This window comes from Toxorhynchites rutilus, chromosome 2 (assembly GCF_029784135.1).
Source record: "Toxorhynchites rutilus septentrionalis strain SRP chromosome 2, ASM2978413v1, whole genome shotgun sequence".
NCBI lineage: Eukaryota > Metazoa > Arthropoda > Insecta > Diptera > Culicidae > Toxorhynchites > Toxorhynchites rutilus.
In genome coordinates, this window is record NC_073745.1 from 137,731,330 (window position 1) to 137,751,864 (window position 20,535).

A 20,535-nucleotide genomic window follows, 5' to 3' on the forward strand; every position below is an offset into this window, starting at 1 on the left:
TTTTATGGCAGAGTTACAGTGTTACTCAAAATTTTAGATGAAAAAAATCTTTGCCCACTCCGGAATATGATTGATCACTGCTAATCTATGGATTTCCGATTCACCTTTACTCGGTAGCGCAATTCAAAATCTTTTCCGCCATAGTTCGGAGAATTTTCAGAGGGTATTAATAGCGTATTAAGATATTTTATTATTTTTCAAATCCTTATAGACCATTCTGCATTGAGTGTCTAGATGGCTTCCAAAAGTGCTCGCGTGGAAGCATTACATCAGAAAACTCACGATTCATTGATTCCCAACTATGAAATCGAGCTCAAATCTCAACTATGAAAGTTGAACATTTCTTGAGACCAGTTTTTGCATGAAATTGATCCCAATTCAAAAGTACGCTACATAGAACAATCAATTCTCACTCCCGACATTCTTCCAAAAATGGAAGTAAAAGTGACGAACCAGCCAAATGAGTTGAAAGTCACTATAATACAGATAAAAAAAAATTTAATTGAATTCATTTGAAAGATGAGAAAATTTTCCATAATATTCTGTTGTAGAACATTTTAAATAGTGATAGATAACAATAGGAATAACATTGTGGTGTCGAGGAAGGAATTGTAGAAGGATTGGAGAGCTTTAATTTTGTTGATAGAAACAATCGAGTTTATCATCAAAAAATAATAAAACCCTTAAAAAACGAAAAATTTTAAGTATTTTTCGACTTCTAAAAGGCACTTCAATCAATCAATTCAAATGTTTCACAACTGCAATCTATGCAAAATTTTCTGAAAAAAATAGAATACTGGGTCAATTGATTCAAGTTTGACGACTAGTGGTGCATGGATCGTTTCAAGCAAATGAAATATTAATTCCTAGAAATTGACGGGATTACAATACAGGTAGGACTCGATTATATACAGACTCGATTATATACGGACTCGATTATATGTGATTCGATTATATACAATTATGGACCTGATTATATACAGTTTGGAAAAAAATATTTTTTTTTTATATTTCAAATATGACTTATTTCAAGAAGAAATGTAACCTTTCAACGTTAAAATGCAATTTAAGTGGCTATTACATGTGGGGTAAACAGTGGGGTAAAAATCGTGATTTTTGAAGATTTTGCTTGAATTTTTACCAAGAATAGTTTATATCGATATTGCAGTCTAATTAAGAAAGATAGAAGTTGGGTGTCAAAGAAAAAATTGTAGGGTGGTAGAAGAGCTTCGATTTAATCGATAGAAACAATCTAGTTCAATATAAATTTTTACGATGAAATTAATAATAAAATATTAAAAATTATAAAAATTACTTTTAAGTTTTTCACTTACCTTAAAAGGAGATGAATCAAAAACCAAATTGAATAAAAATATTCAAAAAACAAAAAATACATGCGTAAAAAAACGAATAAAAAAAAAATTTTTGACTCGATTATATACAGGATTCGATTATATACGAAAAGAAATCAAAAACTGTATATAATCGAGTCCGCGCTGTACTTTGAAAAATTCTAACTTTTCGAGAAAAAATGATTTTACACGAAATTCTGCATGACAAACTATACATACATTATTATCCTAAGACTAATTGTTCTCGAGAGCTCTATACATGCTCTATAGAAAATTGTATTTGATAAAAAAAACCATATGTGTAATATCATGGAAACTTAACCATTATGGAATCGTTTATTTTTGTAGGTTTGAGCTAGGAACGTCTATGTATAGCCCGCAACTATAATAGTTATAGGATCATACAAAATATCTCGGTCGCTCACAGTTTACGCGAGTTATCTTAGAATATGGATTTCAGTGAAGGATGATATTACAATGATATTACAGAAGTTCAATGATATATGAAGCACTCTCAGGCAGCTCAATTCGTTTCTTCATAAATACGGAATACTTAAGTTAGGCGGAAAGTTGTGATTATATTAGAAAAAATATTCATTTTTCTTGTCCACGTGGACATAGCCTATACCCTCTGCCCCCTCTCCGTGGACAAGCGTGGACATTTTCATACCCCCTACCCCCCCTAAAATTGTCCACGTGGTATGTGGACAGCCCCTTGCCAGTCTTTTGCGTTCTGATAAACATAGTGACAAAAATAAATTAGTTCAAGTTCGTCATTCAATTGCACTTAACTCAAAACTGTAAACATGAGATTATGAACTTGGCAAACCAAGCTGCCAAGTATGCCAACCCAGCAAACATTAAATCATATATAGAGCATCGAATATCTGATATTTTGGGTGGTATATGATGCGCCCAAATAGCATATACAGTAAGTTACATCTAATCCTCGACATACCGAGGCACTACTCAGTGTCGCATTGATGTGATTGGCCTGTAATTGGACATTCATGATGATAGTGGTACAATGTCGACATCTGGTGGCGACTTTCAATCTGGGGCCATACTTTGGGTACCAAACTCGATGTTTACAAAATATCCAATTAGAGATGAAAATGACCAATTATTTGTGTCCCACTACTGTACATGCAAGGTTATTAGGCAATACCTAATAACATAATAAGTCTGTTGTCATACGAATATACGATTCATCACTGCCATAAAAAATTGGCGGAAAATATTAAAGTAAAATGTTCGGCCTGGGGAATCACCATTTTTGTATGTATATAGACCCTTTATAAACATTTATGTTTGTACAAAAAGGAATTAATCAATTGACTTTTAGGGATATAAATGTTTGATATGAGTGGTGTCGACGGTTGTAAAATTGCTCCGATGGGATTTGAACTCCGGTTGTTTGGATTATCAAGCCACAGCTATCTCGTATGGCTATCTGAAATATGATTTTAGGGCAATTAAAGATCTTACATATGATACGAAAGAGTTGCAATCGGATACGTCATTACTGTTTGTTTATTGTGCTTTAGTGGAAATATCGCAAAATTTATATAGAAATGGTTAAATAAAGTTCAGTACTACATGTTTCGAGTAATCAAATAAAAAAAAATCATTCATATTTTAACAATTTAAAACTGCCTTCGGGCCTGCCTAGCAAACATTAAATCGTAAAAAATTCGAGGTGTTGTATTCGAGATACGACCGCTTAGAACGTAGGACTACGCAATCTTTTTTCTTTTGAAATTTGATGGTTTATCATTTCGAATATTATTTTGCGAATACGTCGAAATTTCATAAATAACTCTTTAATAAAAAGTTCCGGGGACCCTGAAAAGGTTTAATGGCTAGTTTAGTTTTGTCATTTCGAGAAGCAACGATAATTTTTTGCCTTTGCGAGAACAATACACTAATTGGTCATATGTTGCAATTTGTTTCTTTATATCAATGCACGCATTGCACTGAATATTAACAAGAGGCATCTTCCGTGCATCGCCATCAAAGACGAACGCACTGTCTGAGTTTCAAGTGTATATAACTCAAAAGAAAAAGAAGAAGTGCATCGTCATTCAACAAGCATTTAACAGACACGCGTCTAACAGATGCGCACAGTTGCAGTGCTAAAAATGAAACATTGCGAGAATGACCGTTTATGAAAAATCGTTTCTCGACTCTCGGTCAAAACTGTCAACAAAGTTTCTCTAAGTTTCTATGTTTCGCGCAACGAAAACAAGCAATACACAAAAAAACCAAACATCGATGTTTAGAAGCGACCTATAATCATTTGCACTCTTCTCTTTTTTCGCCTTCTTTGCCATGACTCGGATGGTTATGTTAATTGCAATGCCAGATGCACTTCAAGTGAAATATTCGCTAGCGAAACATTAAACACAAAACGAACAGAATAAGCGATCTTTGTTGTTTCGGGCACAGAAAGATTCTGTGAATTTTCCTCAGAGGAGATGCAATACTTATACGCTAGCGACAGCTTACTTATTATGCAAGGGTGGAGTTTACTTCGCAAGTTTTCTTTTTCCGCTATCCCCCTTCGTTGTTTCTGTTCTAGCGGCTGCATAAGATACCCATTATTGACAGCTCTGTTCGGAAAAGCACACAAATGGATAGAACAAATGTATGGAAAAATGGGAATGCTTCCAATTTTCATCAGTTTAAACCATATACAGACTATGGGATTGTAATGTATAGCATATCAAACAAAAAAATCTAAGAAAATTTCCAATTCGATTGGTATGCAAATCGTTTAAATCCGTTCGTAGAAAAAATTGTTATTAGCGTTGACTTTATTTCATAAAAACGTGACCTGTTTTCTGATTTGGCACCCTTAATGTAAGACGTAGTCCTACGTCAAAAATCTAAAATTGGAGACGATATATATACATTTAGGACACATCACTTGTATGATGTGTATAACTGGAATATGCATATGAATTTGTATATGAGGTATATGATGTAATATAAACGATAATTATACGATTTAAGTTTTTCTAGGATGTATGTATATCGTCTCCACGTTTGCATGTATGGGCTAGCGGCGCATCATATACATGCAATTTATATTATTCATACTTGTATGTTTGTGAATATAATCCTCAAAATAAAATCATTACACTAAACCTTCGTTTCAAACAACTTTTACAGAAACCAAATCACGCAATAAACATCAAGAATTGCTGGGAATCTCTTATCAATATTTGTTCAAATTTAAAAAGGTGCTGAACTCCAGTTTTGTTAACATCTTTTATGCATTCAATTAAATCGTACGATAAATCATATATAAACATAAACAATCCCACCTTTCATCCTTCATTAAACACCTCGTAGTAGAAATCTGTCAGTATGCATACACTCTCCTACGAAACATAGTGGAAAAAAATATATTCGTCGATGTAAACAAGCGGTGAAAAAGGAGACACTTTTCGACGAGTGATTTGTATGAAGTTCCACTGCCGTGATATAAGGTCAATTCATGCATTGTAATAGATTATAATCTTCGTTACAAGTAAATTTAATGACAGTCCTTTTACATTTGGTATGATGCCTAGGACAAAATATGTGAACGGAAGAATTATCAAACGATTATTTCATTTTACGTTTCCTTCTAAAGTTTGCATCTCTCAAGTGTACGTACTTCTCGAACCGCAAATTTGCTTGATTTGATGAACTTCAGGCACTCAGTTTCGATTTTGATATATACGTTGAACGCATATTGTTTAATCAATAGGCGTCATCGCAGCAATTGCTTATCAACATCTTGCCTAATCATCAAATGGTATGCGTAGGAATTCAGTGAGCAGAAGATATGAAGGCATATCCTTGAAGGCAATCTTGAATAACCGAGCCAAAGCGTGGTGTTCGTACCCGCTTTTGTAATCCGTGTTAGCAAAACATTTTTCGAAGTGCCAAAAAACATGCGAGTGCAGAAGTACTCCCGAAAGACAGTGTTAAGGAAACATATTCTAGTTTGCACAAAGGCAAGCGAGTACAAAAGTTTTTGCATTAGTTTGCAGAGCCGATTTCCCCAGACATCTTGGTTTCGAAGTTTGTGTTGGGGAAACACATTTCAGTCGGAACAAAAATACCCCCGACTTTCATGTATTTGCAAACACATTTCAGTCGGAACAAAAATGCCCCCGACTTGCATGAATTTGCAATGTCAATTTCCTCAGACACTTTGGTTCAAAAGTCTGTGTTGGGGAAACACATTGCAGTCTGAACAAAAATACCCCCGACTTTCATGTATTTGCAATGCCGATTTCCCCACGCTCCATGAATTTGAAGTCTGTGTTAGGAAAACACATTTCAGTCGGAACAAAGAAGCCCCCGACTTTCATGTATTTGCAATCCCGATCTCTCCAACGCTGCTTGGTTTTGAAGTCTGTGTTAGGGAACACATTTCGGTGAGAACAAAAGTTCCCATACTTTCATGTATTTGCAATGCCGATTTCCCCAAGGCTGCTTGGTTTTGATGGCTGTGTTAGGGAAGCCGTAGATCGAGCCAATCAAAATGAAGAAGTTAGGGCGTTTAGATAACGCTTAACATTTTACAGTTATTCAATTGTTTATCTAATGAAAAATATCATTTTATTAATTGCGATAGAAGTGTAGAAACATTCCCTATCAATTGATGCAAACATCTTTTCGATCCAGTAAGAAATGTTCTAGTTATAAGCATTCGGAATCTTTCATTTTTTCCTGCATGTTCTGTGTTTAGGTTTTCATTTTACCCCCCATATACTCCGGTTAGACGTAGTCCCACGTCAAAAAAAGTTGTCGTGTGTGCTGGCATGCAAGAAAACAATAAAAATCAAGTGATTAAATCATACATGAACAAAAGAGAGAACGAATCCGACAGGGCTTGCAAAGAAAAGAGAAGGCTAATTTTAATGCGTTCTATGATTGAAGTTGATTTTCTCGCATCATTCAGTATACGATTCTTGATTCATAAACACGTAAAAAATGCAGCCTAGCAGATACGACAACAATGAATCCCAAAAAAATATCGTCGGACCGGCCGCCGAGTAATCGAATTTCGTTTCGTTGAGTGGTCGAAATCCTGCGTTTACAGAAATTCATCACTTACCGCAGTGAATCCTGATTCTTTACCCTACCCACGAACAATTATCCTTCCTATGATAATTGCTAGGGAACCAAACTGTAGTAGCGACCCTTCTGGTCGTAAATATCATACTTAAATTCCTTCCCGTCCCTGGGTACTGTAAGAACGTGGCCGGCGTCGTTATTGACTATATAAAGCTCGTGTCGCGGACAGATAGGGCTTGTTGTCAAAAAAGCAAAACTTAAAATTATATTTAAACAAGACCCCAGCTGAGCGAAGGAAATTGTGTAAGAGCAAGGCAAACTCACGTATTTGCTTATCATAAAACCCAAATGGGAAATAGTCGCTTAGTTAGGACGAAGCGCAATATTTAGATTGCGTCTTGTAAACAATTTAATGATGCAATTTATTACCCTTCCCATCCTTCGCTGCGCGCGCAAGCATCCGCCAACGGTGAATCTACCAACAGGGTGAAATAAAACATAATGCATGTTTACACGGCCTACCGCTTAGGCGAAGGATGGAAAGAATCAACTTGAAAAAAAGAAAAGGCTCACGATGTCGACCACGTGGTCGTCACTAGTAGATACATAGGAAGATTACCCACGTGAGTGATCTAAAAATGAAACCGAGGTGTTATCGGTTTCATGATAGAGAGAGGAGATATTCCTCATATTTTAGATTAAGAATGTGTGTATATATAGGGTTGGGGAAAAAGAAATGTCGTATTTCTGATCGAAATTTGACGCTCTATTTAATATACTTAAAATAATCCAATTTAAGTCAAATATGCGCCGCTCTGTTGCCATTTAGATGGCAACTTCATTATCCCCTCCTTATTTGCAAAAAACTCAGACAGCCAGTTTTCCCAAGCCTCTTTTTGTAGAGATCTTCACACGCTCTCAAATGCTATCGTTTATTAGCGACCGCTGACACTGATGATTAATCGACTTCTGCCCCGATAACTTCTCTTGTTTAACCACTCACTACGCACCGTCGCCTATTTCACCTCTTTGCCTCTCTGATTATCTCGCTCGCTCTTGACCGGCCATGGTTGCCAAACGTACATTCATCAACTCTACATCCCTTCCCAGCTCCATCAAATAAACAGCAAACAAAAGTGGAGTTAAATCGGCATTCTCTGTTGCACTACATGTACAAGCTATAATCCACATCGTGCCGGCTACCTACTATCGCGCATGTGACGTTTCGGAATGCTGGGTTCCTGGAATGCACCCTGCGTCTCTTGTTGGCTGTCGTACTCATCTGACGATACCCCAGAAGAATTCTTCAGATACTTTGTTTCAATTGTAGAACCACAGTATGCGTCTGATGTTCCCATCTGAGGTGGATTAGAATGGTCAGCAGTTTCTTTCATGAGAAATGCAGGACGATGGTACAGGAAGCCTTTCCTATTTGTGACTATATCATTATTCGCACTTTCTAGCCAAGGCGAACTTCCCCAATTTAAACTTTGTCTCGAACATTCCAGTTTCATAATTACTGAGCATGATTTCCAACATCGACTTCTGGTGGCTTTGTGTATCTTAGCTGGTTTGCGTATAACTTTACATTTATGATCATGTTGGCATCCTTCAGTTTTTTCATTACGTCACCAACATGACTCGGTGCTCCAGCATGATACATCGGTCAACAGTTCCGTTGGTGTTTTATCCCTACCCTACTCGTCACCGCACGCGTTTTTTGCATATGCATAGGATTTCCTCGCACCAATCTATTAGTTGATTTGGCAATGCACAAGGTTCGCAAAATGTGCTAACTCCATCCTTCCACTAGGCCATTCATATGGGGCTAATATGGAATCGTACTTATAAGTACAAAACTCTTCGTTGTTAAAAGTTAACTGTGATGATTTCGAAGGCTTGAATTATTTTATCGGTGGTAGCACCATTTATTTCAAAAACGTTGATAAAGTGGCTGTTGTAATCGATGGGAACGTTGCGTAATTTGTTTTGACGTGTAAAATCAATGGCAATATTTTGCATAGTTCGATCTGGCATTTCCTTTCGCGCCATTTGCTCCGGTGAACCTCGTGAGCGAACTGCTTCACATTTTGCACACAAATGAATGTAGTCCCCGATATCGCGATCCATGTTCGTCCACAACACTTCTCGCTAAGGATCCGCCGCATGGTAACTACTTCTTGGTGTTCAAAAGACGCTAGTTTTCGTGCTCGCCTGCGAAGATCCGTCGATAATCCTTTCGTTTCTGAACTCGATATCGTCTCTTACTCCCTATTCTCTTTAAAATAAAAGCTTGGTTACGGAAAGAACTGATAGACAATCCAGGTTTGTGAATTTCTTTTATCACTGCACTCAGCATCTCGCATAGTTTTGCTTCTTATTTTTTTCGCATACTCTAGCCGTGGGACCCTCGCATACACATGTATTGTTCCTATAAAAAACCTATGCGAACTTTTTCACTGTTTCGCTGGGTGAGAACTGCCCCCTAGCCTTCGGGGAACGCATCTATTGACAGCTCTGTTTCGTCGTTTGGGTCGGGTTTGACAACGCATTCCTCAAAAGTCTTCATGTGGCTCTCGCCGAACACTTCAACATCGCCTCTGATGAGTTTTGGACACCTCAGTTTGAGTGGATAAATTGGCCGGCGAAGTTACAAGCTCTTTAAAACTACGAGCTTCTTCCTTAGTATCCGGAAGTTTCGAATGAATAGATAATTTTCATCCGATGATCTTATTTCTACAACACTCGCTTGAAACCCTAAGATCTCAAGCTCAGGTACTTCATTCAAACATTTGCTTTCATTCAGAATGACATCTCTGACAAAACTCGCTGGAAAATATTCGGCGCTCAATTGATTCTAAACATCAATCAAAATGGTGAAATACAGACGTAATGTTAACTTCCGAAAAGTTAGTTAGTTCTCGTAGCTTATTCAGGAAGGTATCAATCATTGGTGGTGGACTGTGTTCACGCTGTATCCCTTCATTAGAATACTTCATCTTGATGCAAAACCTAATAGCACCCATCCTTTTTGGCACTTCATTGAAAAGCGATATCCACACCGGAGGTTCCACAACTGGTTGGATCACATCGTTGTGCAAAATTTCCACCATCCCAGCAAACATTAAGTCGTATGAATAGCTATAATTGGAGGCGATATACATACAACCAAGACACATTTGTATGATATATGATGCAGATAACTAGCATATACACACAAAAGTGGAGGCGATATACGTATATGCCATATTTTGTACGCATATAAAGCCGTATATAACGATATGCGATGCTTTTTGGACTGATATGCGATTTGATACGACAACGTTACCACTCAATCCATCGATGACATGGAAAATCGTGTTTTTGCATTTTATGCGATTTTAGATATATATGATCGATATTTTGATTGATATTTTATGCGATTGTGATTTGATACGAAATTATATGTGACTTATCATGTGCAAAGTTATACGATTTAATGTTTGCTGGGATATTTTCAATCACTTTTCTTCCATTGTTACCATCCTCAAGTATGAAGTTTCTTCGGGGGGAAACATTCCTTAATATTTTTCATTGATGGTGTCGTGTTTCATGCAACTAGCTTGATCGAGTACAAATGAGAATATAGTTAGAGAGGACTGAATCCTACTTTCCACTAATGCTAAAAACTCAAAGCTTTTCAATGCAAACAACAATATCAGTTGATCTCATTTCCAATTTCTGCAATTTTTTTTCTTTATTAAAAAGATTTTCAGCCAAAGGCTGGTTCATCTCTAAAATTTCTGCAAAATGTATTTCTTTACCATTACCTCCAATTGTTATAAAAGCAATGAAAATCAACATCTAAAAACACAGTACTAGTACCAGATTAAAATCCGTACAAACATGATGATTCAAGCTTTTCAGTGATTCCATAAACTTTGATCAAAACTCCTTTTATTGGTATTTTTAATTAGCGTGATTATTTACTACCGCAATACTCTGTGTATTTCTACATATATTTATAATTCCTCGTGCATCATTTTCATTCTAGTGTTCCTCCACACACGATTGTCTACTTCCATTCTTCCTGCCAGGCGGATTATCGCTTGTGAGAGCTTCGTTCTTTAGTCAGGTTCGCATATTTTTGTGTTTCGGCCTTCGAACTGAACTCGCACCTTTTGTTTTGTCAATGTGCGCTTCGGTCTTCAGCCGGACTCGTATCTTTTACCAGTGTTGGTGTGCGCTTCGGCCTTCAACCGGACTCGCATCTTCAATTATGTTAATGTGTGCTTCGGTCTTTTGCCGGACTCGCATCTTTTACCAGTGTTAGTGTGTGCTTCGGCCTTCAACCGGACTCGCATCTTTTATTTTGTCAATGTGCGCTTCGGTCTTCAGCCGGACTCGCATTTTTTACCAGTGTTGGTGTGCGCCTCGGCCATCAACCGGACTCGCATCTTCAATTATGTTAATGTGTGCTTCGGTCTTCTGCCGGACTCGCATCTTTTGTGGGTGCTGGTGTACGCTTCGGTCTTCTACCGGACTCTTTCCCATCTTTCCCACCCCAACTTGGCTTCGGGTTGGCATCGTTTTCACAACACAACAACAGCACAATTCCTTTCACTCCCTGCTTTGATATGTTCACTCCCGCACTTTACAAAATAAATAAATTGATATACACATCATCGCTAAGCTATCAAAACGCTGCCGCTATCACTCTGTTTGAGTATGCATAAATAGAACAACTCCGGAGCGCAATAAAAAAAAAAATACTCGTTTTTCCTTTTTTAATCCGTTCGACTGCGCCAAATTGTAGAGATCTTCACACGCTCTCAAATGCTATCGTTTTATAGCGACCGCTCACACCGATGATTAATCGACTTCTGCCCCGATAACTTCTCTTGTTTAACCACTCACTACGCGCCGTCGCCTATTTCACCTCTTTGCCTCTCTGATTATCTCGCTCGCTCTTGACCGGCCATGGTTGCCAAACGTACATTCATCAACTCTACACTTTTGAGGCCAACTTAGTATCACCAAGAGCGTTTTGCATGGACCGGAAGAGATGATAATCACTTGGAGCCAGGTCCGGACTATATGGTGGGTGCAATAGGACATCCCATCCGAGCTCCCGTAGCTTCTGGCGGGTCATCAAAGATGTGTGATGCCGAGCGTTGTCCTGGTGGAAAACAACACCAATTCCTATTGATCATTTCTGGCCGCTTCTGGTCAATCGACTGCTTCAAACGGTCAAGCTGCTCACAGTAGAGAATCGAGTTGAGGGTTTTGGCCATGATTCCCTTCCGATCCCACCAAACACACAGCAAAACCTTCATGGCCGTCAATCCCGGCTTGGCGATGGCTCGGGCCGGCTCACCGCACTTCGACCACGACTTTTTTCGCTTCAGGTTGTCGTACGTGATCCACTTTTCATCACCAGTCACCATCTTCTTCAAAAATGGGTCGAGTTCGTTCCGTTTCAGCAGTGCATCGCAGGCGTTGATTCGGTCTAAAAGATTTTTTTGCGTTATTTCGTGTGGCACCCATACATCTAGCTTTTTTTGGAATCCAATCTTCTGCAAATGATACCAAACGGTTTTATGGTCTATACCCAGTTCCTGGCCAATCGAGCGAGTGCTCACATGCCCGTTTACTTGGATGATTTCAGAATAAACCGAGTGCCCACTATACGCACAGGTTTTCTTTACGCGGAGGATACGTACCTCGTAAAAAACCACGTTAATTGGAAAATCCGCGTAAAAAACCATGTCACCTAATGATAGATATCAAATGGAACTATCCTTACGTAAAACGGAAGTAAAAAGTTGAGTGTTGCTCGCTTCCGAAAACCCGTAGTTTTTTCTTGCAATTTCGTTGGTTACTGGTAGCTATAGTTCAGTTTTCTTCACGAATGATCTGCTGTTGCTAGAAGATTCCCTTGTGATTTGTGTAGAGTTTATCGCAGCTATTTCTCAATCATTCCTGGTTCTCACCACTATTTACGGCTTCTCCTTCAGTCTCCAATTTTCTCCATCCTTCCCGTATTTCTGACCTGTCAAATCTCTAGTCTTTTCAACCAAGGATCTACACTCGCAGGTATGAATCTTATCGATTATCAAGATTCATAGAAATTGTGAGGATATAAAAAGAATGTATATAATAATGAACCCTACACCCCACCCTTTCTTTAAACAGAAAATCACGAATAATATCAATAAATAAACTGTTTCTTTAGTAAACAGAACGTTTTCCATTAGTTACAAGGCCTTCTATAAAATATCGACTCCAGCTCTCTTATTTCTTACAGATCCTACATTATTGTCTGTCTTCACTAATACAATGGTCTTCATTTCCCTAATACCTGAATAATCGACTTGTATCCCACTTGGTCTTGTCGGTTCCCTGATGTCCGCATACTGCCTCTCCTTACCTTTCCTCATTTGATCTTGATTTGTATTGATTTGATCTTCAATTTTGACTGGGGGAGTCGAAGTATGGTACTGAAGTTTCAACTGAGATGATGATTTTCCCGTTGTTGTGTGATTGAAAACGTGAAACATTCACAGATACTTACGCAGTACCGTTCGCTCTACCAAGTTAATTCTTAACATACATCATGTTACATAACGAACAAGACCACGTCGTGCTATACTCCTTCTTCTTCTTCAAAGACACTAACGTTTCAAGAGTGGCATGCTCTAGAACCAAACCGTCCTTTCAAGGACTCCAACCATTACGAAAATCACTTCTCCTCGGACAGTGTCACAAAATAGAATCTATGTAATCGTTACAAAACAGCATCCACCGGCAACCCGAAACTAGTACAAACACCACACCACTGCATTCAAGCAATCGTCCGGAAACTTGCCACGTCTACAACTACTGCATTTAAACAAATGACTGGCATCCCGCCACGTTCACAAATACTGCATTTAAGCAAATGACTGGCATCCCGCCACGTCCACAAATACTGCATTTAAGCAAATGACTGGCATCCCGCCACTTCCACAAATACTGCATTTAAGCAAACGACTGGCACCCCGCCACTTCCACAAATACTGCATTTAAGCAAACGACTGGCATCCCGCCACGTCTACAACTACTACAACTACTGCATTTAAACAAATGACTGGCATCCCGCCACGTTCACAAATACTGCATTTAAGCAAATGACTGGCATCCCGCCACGTCCACAAATACTGCATTTAAGCAAATGACTGGCATCCCGCCACGTTAACAAATACTGCATTTAAGCAAACGACTGGCACCCCGCCACTTCCACAAATACTGCATTTAAGCAAACGACTGGCATCCCGCCACGTCCACAAATACTGCATTTAAGCAAACGACTGGCATCCCGCCACGTCAACTAATACTGCATTTAAGCAAACGACTGGCATCCCGCCACGTCCACAAATACTGCATTTAAGCAAATGACTGGCATCCCGCCACGTTAACAAATACTGCATTTAAGCAAACGACTGGCACCCCGCCACTTCCACAAATACTGCATTTAAGTAAACGACTGGCATCCCGCCACGTCCACAAATACTGCATTTAAGCAAATGACTTTGGAGGTCATGGTCGGCTATCCGCCACAGTCATGAATCGTGACCATCAGACAATCGACAGGTGATCCGCTACCGTCACAACAGGCTATTTCTCAATCATTCCTGGTTCTCACCACTATTTACGGCTTCTCCTTCAGTCTCCAATTTTCTCTATCCTTCCCGTATTTCTGACCTGTCAAATCTCTAGTCTATTCAACCAAGGGTCTACACTCGCAGGTATGAATCTTATCGATTATCAAGATTCATAGAAATTGTGAGGATATAAAAAGAATGTATATAATAATGAACCCTACAATTTGTACACTCTACTGCCGATGCACGTGTAGTACCACTGTTGGACCGTTCATAGCTAAGAAAGACATTCACGAATCGCTGTCCGTAAAAACCCCGTCCCGTTGTACCGCCCGGTGAGCTCCCCGTTACCCAACACCTAAAATCCACGTAATATATTTTTTTCACTAATTTCCTTCATAAGCGCTAAGTTCCGTCACAAGCACTAATTGCCGTTATATGCTCTGGGGGAGTATAAGAGAGAAATGTGAGCTGAGGGAGAGAAGTGATATTGCACCAGTATTTTTTGGCGTTCTCATACTATCGAACGCAACCATTACTTTTCATGGTAAATTCAAAAACGCATAATAATGAATTACTGTGTGAATGAATGTACAGTATTCAGCCAACTCATCGAGACTGTCAAAATTATATAACTTGTCTAGATCGGTTTTATATGCACTTTGATAAGTACTATTTCTTCGCAAGTCGCGATTTTTCACACTCGTGAATCCGTGAAATACGGTATATTGGTCGTGATCTATAGAGGAAACCTCCGTAACTAAACGGAACTTCCATTACATACAATGGCATCGCTTGCTCATTCTGTTCGCGGCTTAGTTTGCCGACAATCACAACTGATACGTACACTTACTGTCCGCTCTATCTCTTCAGTCGCTTTGCAGCAACCGAAACAAAATCAAAGGGTTCTAGCGGAGCCTCAAGTGCCTCTGCCAATCTTTAAGGTTAGAATATATATTACGAGTACCAAAACAGTTTATGTAATAGACGACAATTTTTTTTAACAATCTAAACATGTTAGCTAAACACTAGTTTGGTTCGGTATTATTCCTCGAAACCGAAACTAGCCGAGGTACGGGAGCGAGTTTTGAAAGTTGTTGCGGCTTACGACAAAGTTACTGCTGATAAGGTGCGCTAATGTCATTTTTCTCTTTTGTCTCTGATACAAAGCAGATTGGTCGGTTGCAACTGCAATTTACTAGGAGCTACAGCGCCAAGGAACCTTTGACGCTGCAGCTGATCAAGGAACGTGTCCTGCTAGTACTCAAGCTGTACGACAAAGTCAACCCAGAGAAGGTACGTTCGTACTGATGTATATCCAAATAAACTTCTTGGCATCTTAGCTGAGGATGATATTGGTGTCATTGCTCATAAAAAAATCTAGAGTCAAATCTATTCATGAAAGGCTTCAGTTAGAGTGAATCTACGCAAACAGACCTGGGCAAAGATTATCTATCAGACCTATCAGCGATAAATTATATACATCAGTTAGAAATGGCACATTCTACCTTCTGTCTATTTTTCGATAGAACCGATCTGCTTTGGAAATAGCCGTCGATATCGAATTCTAATACAGTTTTTTTTGTGTATTCTACAGCTGTCTCTTGAATCGCATTTCATCAATGATCTTGGTTTGGATTCGTTAGATCATGTCGAAGTTATAATGGCCATGGAAGATGAGTTCGGTTTCGAAATTCCGGACGGCGATGCAGAAAAACTTTTTAGACCTGCAGATATTGTACAGTACATTGCCGACAAGGAGGATATCTACGAGTAAGCTTTAATACTGAAACATTTGCTGCCTGGATGCTGCATTAATGATAACACTCGGTAGATATATAGTTGAAACATAAAAGAGAAATAAAACTTTGATTCTGTAAAATGACTCAAATACTTTTAGCTCTATATGTTCCCAGAAAAATGCTGCTTTTGTAAAAGAAATACATTCTAGCAACCATTGACCGTTGGGTTCCTTGTCCTATAACATGGAATACAAGTGTAAAGCGCAATGGACCGCGAACAGATTAACATGTTGTATCATCTATTTCTTGATGTGCACGTCAAATAAATTTCCCAGAAATTATCTAAACCAAGAACGTGTATAACGAAATACAGGGTTTGAAACACCTTTGAAACGAGGTTTAAATTTATGCAGAGCATTTCAAATAAAACCCAAATGTTGTTTTAATTCAGATCTGTGTGTAACTTTTATTTAAAACGAATTTACATTCCACTCTCATGGTGCATCTTCTTTACAAATCAAAAGTGTTGGAATTGCGGGATTGGCGAATGTAGGTAGTGCGCCTTATAGGCAAATGAACTGTAAAGCTTCAAGCCTCATTAAAACAAAGAAATCAAAGTTCGCGGACAGTGGAGTTACCTCCATAGTGTCCTTCATCTGCTGTTCTCATTGATGAGACAGTTGTTGGTGAGGAGGGGTAGGGATCAGAATTCGCTGTGGTAAGCGATGTAATCATGTTAGTGCGAATTCTTGACCACTCGACATATTCTCGAAAATTGAATTCAGAACGAAATGTCGATCCAGGATGTCGTTGGACAACGAAACAAGCCAACTGGGACAACTTCTCTATTTTATTGCTTGAAAATGGCGATAATAGTTCATTTATTTACAATTCTACATACCAAGAAGAGACTGGATCTTGTTCACAACACTGTTTCTCCAAATCCGAGCCATACTTGTTCATACCTCTTCTTGTCCCCACTAGATGTATTAATTTTTAGATGCAAGCCCAATCAGCTCTGCTTCGTGTTTCAGTCGGATGTGCCTCGCATGTGTTCTTCCGATTATCGATCAGTAGAGCAGATAAACAGACTAGACTTATTAAAAACCGTGCGCCGCATGTTGAAGCCCGCTCTCCGCATAACATTAACGCCACGTTGAAGAGCAGATAGGAGAGCCCATCATCTGGCGAAGACTCACGTCTCAAACGATTCTGACAAGTTGTCTGAGATCTACACATTGCACCGCACATCGTTCATCGTTGCTGTAAGCTTCCGATGAAAACCGTGTTCGTCCATGATTTCCATAGCTCTCGTCGGTCCATTGTATCATGCGGCTTTGAAATCGACGAAGATGTGGTGCGTAAGGACTTGACACTCGCGGCACTTTGGGAGGATCTGACGCAGTGCATCATCGAGCAAACGGACATGAATACGGCTTGATAACTTTCCCCAAATCTGCTAACTATTGGCATACAAGCGGCGAAAGAAGATCTGAAACAGTATTCTTTAAGCACCATTCTGGATCAGGATGCACGATAGTTCTCACTATCCAGCTTGTCACCTTATAGATGGTGTTCGGGAACGAGAATAAAAAGATTCGTTTCTTTGACGCAATGCTTAAAACTAAAAACAGGATTTGTACAGTAAGTTTACAATTCAACTCGTTATTTAGAATTTACAAATCCAGTGCACTGATTATACAATTTGTTTGTTATATTTAGGTTATACATGGCTATATTGTATTATTTAGTTCTACGAACAGTCGAAATGGTTTTGGATTTTATTTTTCATTGTGTTTGACGATTCGCCAATACGTTACCATAACACAACTATATCGCACAGACTATTTCAGTGTTGTCTGCAGCAATGGAGTCCTTTTTTCCACTCCTCCGGCAGCTGTTCTGTGTCCCTGATCCTGACTATCAACTGTTGCATACACCATAAAGTTTGGATGGGCCGCCCTTGAAGAGCTCCGCTGCGAGGCGATCCTTACCAGCTGCTTTGTAGTTCTTCAGCTGATTGATGGCCTCCTTAACTTCAGCTACCGTAGGAAGTGGTACACAGTCGTTGTTCACTGCACCGGTGGAGTCCTTTTCAACGTCATGTCCGTCCTGTTTAGGTGTTCATCGTAGTGCTGCTTCCACCTTTAGATCACCTTACGTTTTTTCGAGAAAATATACATTTTTTCTCGGAATTCCAGTATCCACAGTTAGTTGTTTCATCATATGCCCCACGATTTTATTTTAGTCTCATCATTGAAATATATTAATGAAGGCAGAAATGTGATAACTACTAACTGCTACTTGCCTAATTATTTTCTAGCTTTTAGTACATTATACCGTTTAACTCGAAAAGTTTTTTTAAAACTTTTTTTTATGTTATTGACGACCGACGGTTTAGAACGCAGTAAAACCATTGCCAGGTAGTGGCCTGAATCGATGTTAGCGCCACGATAGATTCTGACGTCGATGATATATGTGAAGTGTCGACCATCGATCGAAACGTGGTCAATTAGTGTTTCAGTTTGCTGAGGTCATCTCCAGATGTAACGGCATTGGAAGTTGTGCTAGAAGAAGATGTTACGTTTGGCCATGTTCTTGGAGACAGCGAAGTCGATATTGCGTCTCTATTGCGTGATCTTTGCATGGGTCTAGTCCGATTGTCATGTCTCGAGTTTCTTTGTGAATTTTCATGTGCGTTTGATTTCTACGAATGGCTTGCAGGGCCTGTATCAAGCCCGTCTCGCCCGAGGACCTTCGTGCACAACTGTGACACGAGGACGATGATCAGCTAACATGTGGAACAGACGCTGTTTTAAGCCGCGTATCCATGAAGAATAGACGCTCAGATACGCCCCCTTCCCTATCAGTATACGACCTGATCTTCACTATGGTTACTCGTACCCCGGTCGGCAGTAAGGTAGGAATAGGAGTTACTAGACAAGAAGTTAAGACCCACGAATAGGGTCTTTTTTATGCCTATAGGTACACGAAGCACCGATGGTGCGCTCCATGGTAAACGACTGACCGTTTTCCCAACCGTTCCCCAGAGATCTTTTATAAGTCCCGATATTATATGAGGGTCGTTTGAAAAGCCCATGTAAAGTCTTCACATGAAGCGAAAAAAAATCTTCAAATGTCCGCATCCATATATGAAATATAAAACTCAACCGATCGCTAAACGAAATATTTTTTTTAAATTTAGAAACAATGATGCTTTTGTTTGTTTTTCACATATTTTGAAATGACTACAGTAACTCAAATGAATTGGAGACATGTCTCCATATTTGGCATCTCTGACCTCACCCATTTTTAATCCTTGACAATGTTTGTGTCGCGCTTTAAATGAATCGTAAAACTATGACAAAGCGTGAGAGACAGTAGCGATGGCCCCGGAATTAAATTCTCAGGTGTTAGAGTGGGGGCGCATTATCATGCAATAGAGGCGTCGGTTTCTTAATAACTGAGATATTAGATCTGCCTTATGTTAAGGCTGGTACTGGTGGTGATCTACTGTCTTGTCTGTATCTAATAACTTCCAGTTAATCACGCCATGGCAATTTCAAAATACGCATTACATTAGGGATCGGTAATTGCTTTTTTTTAATAGACTCCGATGGCATACCTCTCTAATCCATGACACTCATATCTATTCTTGACTGTAAAACTTCTGATATTCACTGCACGGGTTCCTCAATGCTGTTTGTATAATCCTACAGTGAAATCACCCGATACAGAGAGGAAATATTAAGCGTGGCTTACCTATTCCACCGTTGTCTGCTGAAGAAGGAAATGAAGTGGAAATGTATGCTACTACTGCTGCTATGATATAACACCAACATCACTGTTATACTGTCAGCTGCGAGGGGTAGGGTATTGTGCATTTGATCTTTCTTCCACGCACCTCACAGTGACTCAAACATGTTTATATATTTACAACTGGTCCACAACAAATAAATCGTAATAAAACAACGGTTTGGTTCAACGTGTGACCAGAGTGATATCGAATGACTATCTTATTTCATTTGTGGTCGAACTAGGCCGCAGATCTGAAATGAAATGTTCGATTGCGGCATGCGGTTCAGAATTTGTCCTAGCTAAAGCTCCAAGGCCACATGTCCTACTACCGGCACAATAGACAACCGTCCTGCCCTTAGAGCCTCAATTACCACCCACATTACGGTTCAGGTTTCAACACAACCCGTGGTTCAGATAATAAGAGTATATACCTCGTGTCCAGCGGACCCAATGCTACCTTAGAGTATGTGTTTCAGTGATTGCGATTGATTTGCCTTTACTGCGTTATGTCCAGTAGCCTCAAAGCTACAATCTCTATGGCATAAATGTCAATATCAAATTTACAAAGTGAACTATCCAAATCCTATCATCCATAATGGGAAGTATTTATGCTATCCAAGATGCCTTGACTCATAGATTCGTGTAAACAAGTGCGACAAAACAATTGAGTTAATTCAAAGGTGCAATAGTTAGTTGGGACTCCACCCATATTATAATGGACTGTCGGCAACACAGGGATTGACTTACGAGTTACATCCACGCCAGCAAAGATCATTTCGGTTTCCGAAATTCGTGGCAAGTGCTAGCCAAGCTGCTCTGGGGGCAGATGAAGCTGCAGGTACACATGATCCTTTTCGGGTCCACAGCCCCGTCCTTCTCTATAGTCTAATTCTAATTCTAATCAGAAGGTGCAATGAAAGCAAAGAAAAAAAAATCTGTTCCATG

The 20,535-nt window shown here is 39.3% G+C and overlaps 1 protein-coding gene across 6 annotated transcripts; it reads left to right on the forward strand.

Moving 5' to 3' along the window:
- The first annotated feature begins 14,675 nt into the window (after positions 1-14,675).
- LOC129767930 (acyl carrier protein, mitochondrial) lies at positions 14,676-16,244 on the forward strand. Of its 6 annotated transcripts, XR_008741597.1 has the most exons (5): positions 14,676-14,994; positions 15,072-15,122; positions 15,221-15,346; positions 15,648-15,880; positions 15,951-16,244. XR_008741597.1 is itself a non-coding variant. In XM_055769224.1 (4 exons), exons 1-4 carry the CDS (start codon positions 14,836-14,838, stop codon positions 15,825-15,827), a joined length of 516 nt encoding a protein of 171 aa, XP_055625199.1. In that variant the 5' UTR covers positions 14,676-14,835; the 3' UTR covers positions 15,828-15,935. The 6 variants fall into 6 exon arrangements, 5 of the variants coding, with proteins under 5 accessions (XP_055625199.1, XP_055625201.1, XP_055625204.1 ...); XM_055769224.1 differs by lacking the exon at positions 15,951-16,244 and having other exon boundaries at positions 15,648-15,935; XM_055769226.1 differs by lacking the exon at positions 15,951-16,244 and having other exon boundaries at positions 15,224-15,346; positions 15,648-15,935.
- The last annotated feature ends 4,291 nt before the right edge of the window (positions 16,245-20,535 follow it).

What these genes read in the sequence shown, in the direction of transcription:
- LOC129767930 (XM_055769224.1), top strand. Translation starts at nt 14,836, where the DNA reads ATGGCATCGCTTGCTCATTCTGTTCGCGGCTTAGTTTGCCGACAATCA. An exon ending in TGCCTCTGCCAATCTTTAAG is followed by an intron (nt 14,995 to 15,071) that starts GTTAGAATATAT and finishes TAAACATGTTAG; the next exon opens with CTAAACACTAGTTTGGTTCG. An exon ending in CGAAACCGAAACTAGCCGAG is followed by an intron (nt 15,123 to 15,220) that starts GTACGGGAGCGA and finishes TCTGATACAAAG; the next exon opens with CAGATTGGTCGGTTGCAACT.